At 47.6% G+C, this 12,584-nt stretch overlaps 1 protein-coding gene across 3 annotated transcripts in view; it reads left to right on the top strand.

Annotated features, from left to right (window-relative positions):
* Positions 1-12,584, top strand: part of LOC142585204 (metabotropic glutamate receptor 5-like) — a 406,950-nt gene that overhangs the window by 272,858 nt on the left and 121,508 nt on the right. For 2 of the 3 annotated variants that reach the window (XM_075695764.1, XM_075695765.1), the window contains 3 exons: positions 3,956-4,265; positions 6,700-6,892; positions 9,185-9,493. In XM_075695764.1, coding sequence (XP_075551879.1) covers positions 4,117-4,265; positions 6,700-6,892; positions 9,185-9,493 — 651 coding nt within the window. In that variant the 5' untranslated portion in view covers positions 3,956-4,116. The remainder of the gene's footprint in view (positions 1-3,955; positions 4,266-6,699; positions 6,893-9,184; positions 9,494-12,584) is intronic. The other variant, XM_075695766.1, reaches the window with a different exon arrangement.

Here is a 12,584-nt window from a genome sequence, read left to right as displayed (position 1 = left end):
GTCACTCGCGTCTATGCAATTTCAAGGAAAACGTTGCCAGTTTTACTCCATTCTCATTTAAATTCTCTAACGCTTCCGGGCAACATACTAAAATGATGGAGTTCAGCGAAAGGGTGCAGGCTTGCTTCGTGCTTCGTGTTCAACCATTGCCACTATGTACCGGACAAACTGTCCGTTCTATTCTCTTCTTGCCTCGAAAAAAAAAAAAAAAGAACGTCAGTGCATACTGCCTAACGGCAATCGGCAAGCAAATCAAGCGACAACTTGCTTCAGTCGACCTGAAACTTGGTATGGGGGGGGGGGGGAAATAATTCTGCAAGCTCAATCCCTTCCGAAAAAACGTACGAACAGCAGCACAAACATAAGCCCTGTTTCTCGGTTCGGGGGGCGGGAGAGGGGGGGAGGTTTAGGTTACGGAGGCGGGAGCACGTTAGTGCGTTTGCGGGTTTGTAAGGGTTGGGGGTAGGGGGGGGGGGGTGGAGGCGTATGCTTTTAGCCGATTGCTATCGCGACAGAGGCTTACGGCCCACTTGCGTCATCGATAAAAACAATCGGGCGAACGAGAAATGTGATCGTGTCCGCGGCGGTCTTGCGCAATGAATCGACGGCGACGTGGTCCTCTGAGTTTTCCGTGCTGAGTGCCGATAAATAACGGCATAATACACGATGCACCGGCCCCACAGAGTGGGTCGACTGTACGATGCGGAGTTGGGTATGTGAACGCGTAATTCACTGCGCGCTTGCGTGTGTGTTCGTGTCCGTTAGATTCCATAACACATTGACGTGTATGTGACCTTCTCTATCTGTGCGTGCGATTGTGTGCGCGTGTGTGCGTGTGCGCTAGGCGCATTGTTGCCCACGACGCTGCGTGTTTCCACAGACTCTGTTCGCATGATCGAAATCGACGCAACAGCAAAGAACGAGCAAGCGGGAGGCTTTCATAAAGGGGGGATCGAAGAATCATTCAAAGAGAAAACGTTTCGTTTGAGCCCGTCCTGAATGACGATAAAAAGAAGGCAGTTCTCGTGGCGAGGGCGGAGAGGAGAAGGGTGAACGAAGGCTTCGGTTTTTTGGTGGCTAACGACGAATCGAAAACTATGCGAGCATGACTGCGTTTCCTAAATGTTCTAGCCGCATTGTTGTCCCGTTTTGCAGGAACGGGAAAGCTCGAAGGACAAAGGCTCGCCCGGCTGGCTTTCTCGTTCGCCGACAAAAATGCGTGTCGCTTGCTTAACCTCGTCGGGTGCGGTGAAGCCTATACGAAAACGTCGTTACTCACCCGTTTCTTTATGCCTGTGCGTATATTTTATTTGTTTTCTGGCGATTTTTATTGTTTCTTCGGGCGACGATGTTACCGTTCGACTAAAAACGCTGCTCCTCAGAGGCACAAAACTTTTCATCAAGCTCTCTTTGTGTCGCCGGAGCGAACTATTCGATGATAGCTGCGCCGAACGTCCAGGAACGCTGCGGCCAGGAAAAAAAGAAAGAAAGAAAAGAGATAAAAAGCAAGAAAATTAAAAGGAACGAAAGAACAAGAAGAAAACACGCGTAGTCATTTCGATTCTGCTTAGTGGCGTTTCTAGGCCAGATATGTAGACACTGTTGTCTAAAGTTTATGATGGAACACTAGCAGCCGCGTGAAAGGGCCCCTGTTGGCGTTTATCGTTGCCTAAAATCATTTGCATATAACACATATTCTGCTGGAAACATGTTACGCTAACCGTTATTATAAGCGGTGTTTATTATACTGTAATATGTCGATACATCATCGATCTCACATCTTCCGTGACAGGCTTGTACAGGATGTTGGTGGCAGTTGTGCTGCAAAATGCATTTAGTGTTAAAGCGATCGACGAGGGCTATACACTGTAAAATAATTTACACCTTTAAAAAAGGAAACTGATGTAAATGTGTCCATCACTCACACACACCCTTCGGGTGTCCGTTATATAGATAACACACTAAGGCTGTCAGTTATAGACACATTTACACCCATTTTCACTTTTAAGCGTGTAAATTATTTTGCAGTGTAAGCGTCAGCTGGGCCTCGTTTCCGACTCACGGACGGCCAGCCTTGTAGATTGCGTCATTCCTCCTTTATGTGGTAATATATTCAAACAACTAAATAACTTATCTGCACAGTTGATCGATTATAAGTTTATTTACTTAATTTGTAGAGAACTCAAGGGCAAGAGTGGTCCTTGAACTTTTCTATACGCTTGGTTTCGGAGTATAATCTGGCGGGCGCTGGAGAGGAAGCTACATGGAGTCGGCGTCAGCGTATCATAAGCGACAGCCTGCGAATAGACGTGTCCCTGTTTCTTACGTTCCACAGCGTCCGAGAGTCGCCTATACCAATTCGGAGCAGCGTACGAGCGCAATACCGAGGGGCCAGAGCAGCAGCGCCTTGTAACGAAGCTTCCACTGTGGAGCAAATGTGAAACGTAGTGTACGAGATGCTGGCCGGATGTCGCAGTGACAATATCCTCTATCATGGTTCCAGCATATGTAAAGAGGCACTAGAGTGACGTATTAGATCGTATCAGTAAATTATGCTTTCAAATAGCGAAGCTACCGGCCTTACCTGAAGAGTAGGCTTAGCACGCCAGAACCGGGGACCCGTAGGGAAGACGAGTGGCTACGCTCCACTGGGGTTGTCACAGCGCACCGCCGGGACGTCACGGATTCTGACCGCGTTTACTCTGACTCGACCTAGCGAATTCTAAAGACTTTTGTTGCGACGAAACTGCCCAAATGCGACAAACTGATCTGAAACCCGTTACGTCACCACCGGCGCTGAGGTGTCCGTGCGAAATTCGAGAAATGGAAGTATGACCATTGTTTTCTTCGCTAGTATAGTCATTCCTTTACTGCCAGAGAAATGAAAATAGCGTCCTAAAAGACTATTTTACAAATGCAGTTTCATTTAGTGTCGCTCATTAGCGTCACTGCATGCCGTAGGTAGGCGAACTCGCTGATGGGTCGACTCGCTCAGACCGAGATCGTCCCGTGAGTCTGTGTATGAGCGAGCCCGGCCTAGTCTATAAGAGGTTAGAGTACGGGGTACTCGAAGTGAGTCCAAGTGGGCGTGAGTTTGAGTAAGAGTAAGGCGTCAGTAAGTAGGGGGAGCCGAGTATGAGCAGGTGTGAATCACCAAGCCCGAGAGGTGGTCCAGGCCCCTTCAAAATTAGCGTTATAATTTAACTTTGAAGACCCCGTGTAGTAAATTGTGTGACCCAATGTTTTTTTGGGAAATATGATCTTTGGCAAAGGGTCGCCGATTCTGAGCTGCCCGGTGTTGAGTGGGCTTTTGACATCTGTGGCCAGGTGCTTCGGTTATCACAAGTGGTCGAACCGTGAATGGCGCCGAAGCCAACGTATCGGCAATGATATTTACTGTCTTGACGAACGTGAGTCCCGTCGTCGAAACGTTGCCGCCAGCGACATTTCTCGTTCGATCCCCATGGTGGTCACTTTAGACCTCCGTCTCTAAGCTTGTCGGCTTCCGGTTTTGTTTAGGTTTTTTCTGTGGCATACATGTAACACTTGTATTCTGCGCGACACGAAGAGTATGTTTGCTCGCTTCGTTCTTTATATGCATCTAGCAGAAAAATGTTTGCATAATAATGTAAACCCAGGCGTTCTTTTCTTTTTTTCTTTCCTTTTTTTTCCATTTGCATCTCTACAGAAGATTGCATTTGTCTGTGTAGGAACATATGCTTATACTTCATGCATACCTGTAAGATTGCATTCTGCTCCGCAACTTTGTTTTGTTATATTCGTATTCCTCTGTACAATTTTTCAAAAGTTATAAACTGATTGTTTGTTGTTGCTGTAATCGCCAATGCGGGGGCCTGCAGCTTTGTCAGGCTGTCGAAATGACAGCTTTTTTCCGTTCGCCCCTTCCTATCGTTACACTGTGCTGGTGCGAAAACAAACGTCATTGTCGTTGCAGGCGGCGGCGTTCGTGGCTCCATCACCACCACCCCGATGCCCTCTGGCGGTGGAGGGACCGCCGGCTCGAGCCGGTGCGGCGGCCCGGCGCGGGAACGCCGACGCCGGCGACTACGCGGGGCGCCCTGACCCAGGCCGCCGGGAACTGCCGCCGCCGAACACATGTGCCCGTGCACTAGCCGCCGAGCACCGGCAACGCTCCGGCGCACGACGCCGGCTAGGTGCGCATGCGCGCGCACGGAGCCCCGCGCTCCCACGCTCGCTCGGCCCGATACTGGTGTACCGAACGATTGTTTCGTTCGTTCAGTAAGGTTAGTTTATAGTAAGGCAGCCATATGCCTTCGCGCACTCGATCCATTACCTACGTGTCATGGCATTCCTCGTAAGTCGTGTGCGTTGAAACAGTACGAAAGGTTAGTTGACTGAATATACATGTTTCTTTACCGGGATAGCGGGATGGCCCGATGCCTGTCACCGGATGTATACCAACGAGGGGCGAGCGATCTGAGCTTAACGGAGAACAGCCAACCAATATGTAGAGAACAGAGTCCAGCAAAAGTGAAAAGAAGCGACAGGCAGCACCCCGAGAATTGAGAGCTTTACAATAGCATGAATAAAAGGATTAGGTATACGGCGGCAAAAAGTGTCAACTGGCGCCTCGGGCCGAATTCACACAGCTTTTCGTTTGTAAGAGCTATTCGCCACTGGCATCTCTAATCACGTGTCCAACACTACGATTGTTTGGCACCTGAACAGTTGAACCCCAAGAACTTTATTTTCTTCCCAGAACTTCTCTTTCGTAAGTGTCGTCCACGATTGGCCATCGTCACGGCAACTGCCTCTTTATAACGTCAAACGCTATCATATAATCGGCCAGAATCATCAGCCATTGAGACGCGATGTTCACATGAATCAAATTCAGACAGCTCAGTTAATGATGTGTAACATCGCGGATACTTCCCACACGCGCGTGTAGACCACCGTCAGGAAGTACTACCGTAACATTGCCTCTGGCGACACTAATCTTAGCGCCACAACCCAGGAAACCGGAAGTGCGCCAAAGGCACGAGGCCGGCTTGTGCAGGAAGCTTCGCTCTATCGTGGCGTCTCTTGAGTGGCGTCGTACACGCCGGTCGGTGCGTGAGCTTTGGATCGTCACATCCTGTAAATAACATTTCACGCTGTACGGTTCTGTTGCAGTTAGCCGTGAGCTCTCCGACGAACGACACGTGCGGACTCGCACGTGCAGATATAACTACAGGCAGACCGAGCGGACAGCACAGTACGAGAGAGGACAAACAGAAGATGCTCGTCCTGTCTGTCCTTGTTATCGTATATGCGCGTCTGTTCGCACCCGTAGCCCATGCAGCAGTGTTTCACCATCTATCCTAACGAGAAATACCTGGAAACACTAAGCCGGTAATCCTTGTTCGTATAGGCTGGGTTACTTTAGTGCAATACGCACTTAGACGCGCGGGGAAACGCCAGCCTTGACTTCCTCGTTTCCGTTTTCCTAGGCCATTCTGACTAGTGCTAGCCTGGCCAGCGAGCAAATAAAGCCACTCGCTCGGCGCAAGAGTGCTCAGCTTTGGACAAAAAACAAAAGAGAAAACAAGAAAGCCAACGCGCCATTTAAATGCGTTGATACGTCGCGAGATCCATTACACACGCAGGCCGACCGCAGTGACCTTCATGGTACCAGCAGCGTCAGCTGACTGAAGGTCACGTGCGGGGAGGGGGGGCAAACACTCTGCCCTCTATAACGAGGTCCACCTGACGCTGGCAACTTTTCATATCGGATATGTCGAGTGCGTCGGACGTGCAGTCACTTTGACCGTGACCGGAATGCGCAAACATCACTCGTATGCGAGTGTGTGAAGCTGAAAGGACCGCGAGGCCACGTTGCTTCGCGGCGCATGAGGTACCGTAGACGATGTCCTGCTGTTCTCGTCTTTCCTGAAGGCATGGTGACTCGATGTGCATCTTAAGAAGTTTTGGCATGGTTTCATGTCAGAGACGCGTCATTCTGTTTTTTATTCGTTATTCAAGGAAGCTTACGCAGATCTTTTAAGCTAGTTCTTTTAATACTGTCTTTGCGGTTGTGTTGGAAAAGGCTAAAAAAAAAAAGAAAAGGAAGAACTATCAGGCTGAGAAAGGTAGATGGTGCAATTGGAGACAGCGTCATTCGACGCAACATCGTTTCTTTCTTATCTCTCCTTCCTCGCACAAGTCACCAAAGCTGTGCCTCATCTCACCGAGCCTTGTAAGAAGGAAGCGGAAGCGTTTCTTGAAACGCGCAGCAAAATTAAGTAACGAGTTTTGCTATTCGGTATGATTCTTTCAGATGTATTTGCTATTTCAAGCACCTTTTAGCAGGGTATGGGCAATTATTTGGTAACGAGTAACGACGACGCACGGAAGCAGATTTTTGTTCTGTAACTAACTGGTGGCGCGTCGGTCAGCTAACTAACCTCGTAAGCGCTGTGGATGTCGCCACGGTCTCTACACGTCACCGTTTTCCTGGTGCGCCATGTGTTGTTCTTTCGCTAAAGAATGCACCAAGAAGCGCAGGTCTCTACTCTACTGAAAGCCAACTAACAAACTGTGCATTGACCTCCAGGATATTCCCTCAGATCTGGCGGACTATGGAAACAGTTTGTGAATTAAGAAATGCGTTCTCATTCGTGCCCAAGCAGCCCTGATAGCCGGAGCACTGATCGATTGCCATTTGCATCCGCTTCGCAGGTGGCTGCTGCAGGTCTGCGTGCTGCTGCTGCTTCTGGACATGGCGGCCGAGCGGCACGGGGCATGGGGTGCCGTGCCGCTCAGCTCCCAGCGGCAGACCGGCAGCATCCCGGGGGACTTCATCATTGGCGCCCTCTTCCCCGTGCACCAGTCACCGGACGCCAAGAACGCGCAGACGCGCACCTGCGGAGAGGTACCTTTCCGTTCACCTCTTGTCTTTATTATTATTTGATGCGAAAACACGCTTTCAATGCGCAGAGAGGGTAACAGGGAAGGAGCGGGCTGGCAACTGCCGCCGAGAGGGGCAGGAAGCCTGCCTAGCTTCAGGAAGGAGGGGCTGTTGTGTCGAACAAGGCAAATGCGGACAGAGCAGAGAGGTTATAATAGCAGATAATGGAGAGGTGTAACTTGACTGCATCAGGATTTGAGCTCGTTTAAGTTTCTCAATTTATGCCGTTGCTTCCCGTCGTTCAGTGCAGTGTCGTGTGGCGACCCGCCAATATACGGGGTGCCAAGGAAATGACACGGCGGTTGTGGCTTGAGCCACGTGGTTGGCCTAAGAATACCTCGTTGTTTCAGCTACCCATATCTTCATTTTTATTTTGTAACTTAATCTGTAGAGTGGATCACATCAGGAAAAAAAAAAGGAGAATACCGCGAATGCATTGATAGGAACCAAGCTCTGGGCACTGACTTTACTAAACGAAACCTTGGGAGCAGTTCTGTGGGTGTGTTGCGCATTGCAAGTAAATGCGATTGCTACAGTTGGCTGTCGCAGCCTATCGGATAATCAAAGTTTTAGACGAACCTATCGTTGTGTCCTGTATGCGTTGGGGAAACACTAATTCCTTGGAGTATTGTATCCGAACGTGCTTCCTCCATTGGTGCGACGGAAACATTAATAAGGGGGTAAGCCTGTTTTCAGGTTGCAGTGCTGGTTAAAAACAGAAAAGAGTAAGTTGGTTTCACATAAGTATGCATGTCATCAGCCCTGTGACCGGCAGTGTTCAAATACTTGAGTCGCACTAAGGTTACATGAAATATTAGGGATAGTAAACGCGAATAAAGTTTAGAAATAGAATGAACATCAGCGCAGTTCTGTAGCGCGTCCTGCACAACCCAGTGTACGTTCTCCGCGACTCCTTCTAAAGATTAAGTCTATCAGTAAACTCTTAACAGAATTGCTGTTAGCATTCAATGCGAGATACTCCCTGGTTATGGTTTAACAGTGAAGGCAACAAGAGGAGCGAGAAAGTCGTTATCGCAAAACCCATTTTTTATCTCCCTTCTGTAGCCTCACTTTTCTAATGCAAGGCGTTATTTGGTCTTTATAAAAGACAAATAAGCGTGCCATCCATCTTCAGCAGTGGTGTTTTCAACCTACACACAACTGCAGTCTGTGTAAAAAAAGTGAAGTTGATGATGTTGGTCAATCTGGATCTTTAAGTAGTTACGCCTTATTTACGAGTCAAATTACAACTAGCAATGCCACGTGGCAGAGACACACCTAGTATCAAGGCATACGTAGCGTAAATTGATTATCGTGTTTGTTCTTTCACAATGCATGGAGCGCGTCAGTCAATACGATATCATGGCTGGAACGCTTAGCCCTCGAGTTTTCCGCAACTGTTGACATACGCAAGGCTTCGCTTCGACTAAACGTGTCAGTGGCAAGCCGAATGTACTATAGAGCGCACTAAGCATAGAAACTTGGTAATTTTGAATATTGTTTTGAAATTAAAAGAGACGTTGGCGCCTTTAGTGGGGCAGGCTCCTCGTTGCGGGGCAAAGAAAAAGTAAGAATCCAGAAAGCATTTAAAAACACTGAACACAGTCTTAGAGCACGAACGTTCGCGAAATTCTGCACACAAGCAAAGGTAGGCACAGAAGAGAGTACAATGAGATTCAGAAGACAGACACAGTACCGTAAATACGCGAAAGTACACAAAAGACCGCGAAAACACGCACTGAAGTCGGCAGTTTCGGAGGCTGTAGAAGCCTAACGTCGCCGAGTATAACCACACAACACGACAGATAACAAGACGACTTCATACAATCAACTCAAGTGTATATACAAATATATTGTATATGACGTGTTGTATCTAAATGATTGCAATAGAGTGCTCAGACATGAAGAGTTATAATGAACATGGGATGTCTGTATAGTCTAGAAAGAAGACTTCTCAATCCACCAATAACTCATTCTTGCAATCCCACTGTTAGCCATTCATATATATATATATATATATATATATATATATATATATATATATATATATAATGGTGTACAGTTGATGGTCAACGAGCTGTAGGTTGCTCAACTGCAGCCCATTGATGTTAACTGAACTGTCTTACGCATTTGCGCACCTTAAAGTGCCATATTCTCGTATTTAGCGCTTGAGCACGTAGCCGGCATGGTGTGGTTACGGACCATGAGTCTCTGCCTCACTCGTTGCGATGGCAACGCGCTCAATCATTCGCACAGGTCCGCGAGCACTACGGCATCCAGCGCGTGGAAGCCTCTCTGCACACTATCGACGACATCAACCGCAATGATGCGCTGCTGCCCAACGTGACACTGGGCATCGAGATCAGGGACTCGTGCTGGTATTCGCCCACAGCGCTCGAGCAGAGCATCGAGTTCATCCGGGACGCCATCAGCGCCCAGGAGACGAGCGGAGTCAGTGGCCAGAACCTCACCGAGTCGCCCGCCGCCTGTCCCAAGGGACCGGCGAGACGCGTCAAGAACCTGGTGGGCGTCATTGGGCCCGGGTCGTCGGCCGTCACCATACAGGTGGGTTTCAAAACAGGGATGATCACAAGAACGAGGCCCGTCCTGGGCCATGGAAGGGGTAGACCCGGAAGAACTTGTATCTGGGCTAGTCGGTAATCCATTTTGGCAACAGCTCCAGAACGCAAGAAAACATATTTCCATACGTGCACGCACTAACACACAAAGCGACGTCCGAGAAAGAGCTCCTGTTTCACGCGAGCGCTTGTGTGAAAGACGGTTCCTTTCTTGGATGTTTGCGTGTGAGTGAGTGCGTAGCCGCCTGTGTCCGAGTGCGCCACCACCTATTACAATCTAGTAGGCGGGGGTGCAAAGCAGAGGTAGAACACCGGGCTTCTTATCTGAAGGTCGTATGTTTGAATCATCCTCAAGCCCACTAGATTTTGAGGCTTGGAGTGACGCCTATCAACGGCAAAAAAAGTTGTCGAGAGCCAGTGGGGCAATACTAGTCCGCGTGCAACCAAATTAGGAAGGCCCATTAAGCTTCAACAAAAGACGTCCGCTCACCAGAACAGGAATTGGCCTCCCTGGTGCAGTATTCAGCCACTACCCCCCTCGCGACATTTGCAACTAACGTAGGGCCCTCTGTCACCAGCGGCTGCGGAGCGCCTTACCAAGGCGGCAGTCAGACCTGCGACGTGGCAGAGGGTGCTAAGAATCTTTGAATTCGGACAGGCCGCCCCTGGAAACTGAACGTGGAAACATTCAACACGCGAACCCTCTCGATTGAGACTAGCTTAGCGGGGCTTTTTGAGGAATCATCAGGCGTTCCCTAGGGTATTATTGGCCTTAGGGAGATTGGGAGAACTGGTCAAGCTTCTACAGTGCTGACTAACGGCCACGTCCTCTGCTATAGAGATATTCCAGAGAATATATAATACGGGGTAGGATTTCTACTTCATGAGGACGCTGCGGGCGACAATGATGAATTCCACTGCATTAATGAAAGGGTAGGAGTAGTAATAAAGCTAAGATATAGATTAAAGGTAGCACAAGCCTACGTGCCAACCTCCAGTCATGACGATGAATAAATAGGACAGTTTTATGAAGGTGTTGAATTAGCAATGAGAAAGTGCAAACTGAGTATACTGTAGTCATGAGCTATTTCAATGTGAAAGCGGTGGAAAAGCAGGCTGGGTAACAAGTAGTTGGCAAACTGCGGCATTGATTCTAGGAACACTAGAGAGGAAATGTTGATAGAACTCGCGGAAATAAACAGACCCCTAATAATGAACACCTTCTTCAGAAAGTGCAGTTACAGGAAGTTGACCTGAGAAAGCCCTAGCGGAGAAACTAGAAATGAAATAAATTTCACGCTCTCTGCCGATCCGAGCAGAGTGCAGGAAGTAGAAGCGTTAGGTATGGAAAAAGGGCAGTGACCATAGATTAGTGAGTTCTAGGATTTCTCTCAATTTGAATAGAGAAAGAGGAGAGCTAGTGAAGAAGAAAGAAGCCAACTTAGACGCAGTAAGGGCAAAAGCAGACGGTTTCAGGCTGCTGCTTGCAAACGAATATGCAGCTTTAGAACAGGAAGATGAAGATGGCGTAGATGTAATGAATGAAACCGTAACTAGGCTGATTTCAGAAGCAGAAATTGAATTGGCAGGTAAGGCACCAAGGCAACCAGTAGGTAAGCTATACCAAGTAACAAAATACCTAATAAAGAAACAATAAAGCATTGAAGTGTCTAACTCAAGAGATCAGATAGAAGTCGCTGAACTGTCAAAACTGATCAAGAAGCAGAAAGTAAGGGGTATTTGAAATTATAACTTGGGTAAGGTTGAGGAAGCAGTAAAAACTGGCCGCAGCATGAAATCAGTGAAGAGAACTTGGCATAGGATAAGGCAAGATGTACGTGCTGAAAGATAAGCAGGGCAAGTTCGATCATCAGCAATTTTGCGATGATATAGTAAAATCAGCAGAATTTTATACTGACCTGTACAATAGCCAGAGCAGCCAGGCTACCTTCATTCGAAGTAGTGATGAACGGGATACAGAGGCTCCTTTTATAGCTAGTGATGAAATGAGAAGGGTCTTGAAGACATGGCCCAAGGAAAAGCGGTGGAAGCAGATGGAATAACAGTTGATTTAATCAAACGTGGAAGATATATCATGTTTGAAAAGCTTGCGGTCCTTTCTACGCAATGCCTTATGACTTCCAATTTTTTAACTTCTCCCTTCGTATGTATTAGTATAACGTTGGCATTCTTCCAGCTCTCTGGTACACATGAACACTTTTTGTCCCATTAGCTTGCTTTCAGTATTGTATAAAATATTTACCAAGCTAAATTCTAATAGAATAAGGGCAACATTTGACTTCAGTCAACCAAGAGGACAGGCTGGCTTCAGGAAGGAATATTTTACAAAGTATCACATCCATGTCGCCATTCAGGTAATTCAGAAATTTGCGGAGTACAATCAACCTTTTGGTATGGCTTTCATAGATTATGAAAAGGCGTTTCATTCAGTCGAGACACAAGCAGTCATAGAGAGACATTGCGTAATAAATAAATACGGGTGCCATCAGTGAATATCTTGGGAAAATCTACAAAGGTTTCACAGCTACCTTGGTTCTCAACAAGAAAAGTTGAAAGATACTTATCAAGAAAGGCGTCGGGAAAGAAGACACAATCCTTCCCATGCTATTCACTGCACCCTTAGAAGAAGTGCTCAAGCTATCAAATTGAGAAGGCTTAGGAGGGAGGATCAACAGCGAATGCCTCGGCAACCTTCTGTTTACAGATGACATTGTCTTGTTCAGACATGCTGGGGACTAATTGTAACAGATGACTGAGGACTTTAAAAGCGAAAGTGTAAGGGTGAGTTTAAAGGTTAATATGCAGAAGGCAAAAATAACGTTCAATAGCCTGGCGAGACAACAAGAATTCAGGATCGCCAGTTAGCGTCTAGTGTCTTTGAGGGAGTACGTTTACCTAGGTCGATTACTCACAGGGGACCCTGGACATGAGAAGGAAATTTACAGAAGAATAAAATTAGGTTAAAGTGCACACGGCAGGTATTACCAACTCCTGACTGGGTGTTAACCCTGGCGTTGAAAAGAAGAGTGTCCAATCATTTCATTCTGCCGGTGCTA

This window comes from Dermacentor variabilis, chromosome 6 (assembly GCF_050947875.1).
Source record: "Dermacentor variabilis isolate Ectoservices chromosome 6, ASM5094787v1, whole genome shotgun sequence".
Classification (NCBI taxonomy): Eukaryota; Metazoa; Arthropoda; class Arachnida; order Ixodida; family Ixodidae; genus Dermacentor; species Dermacentor variabilis.
This window is presented reverse-complemented; position numbering and strand designations above follow the sequence as displayed.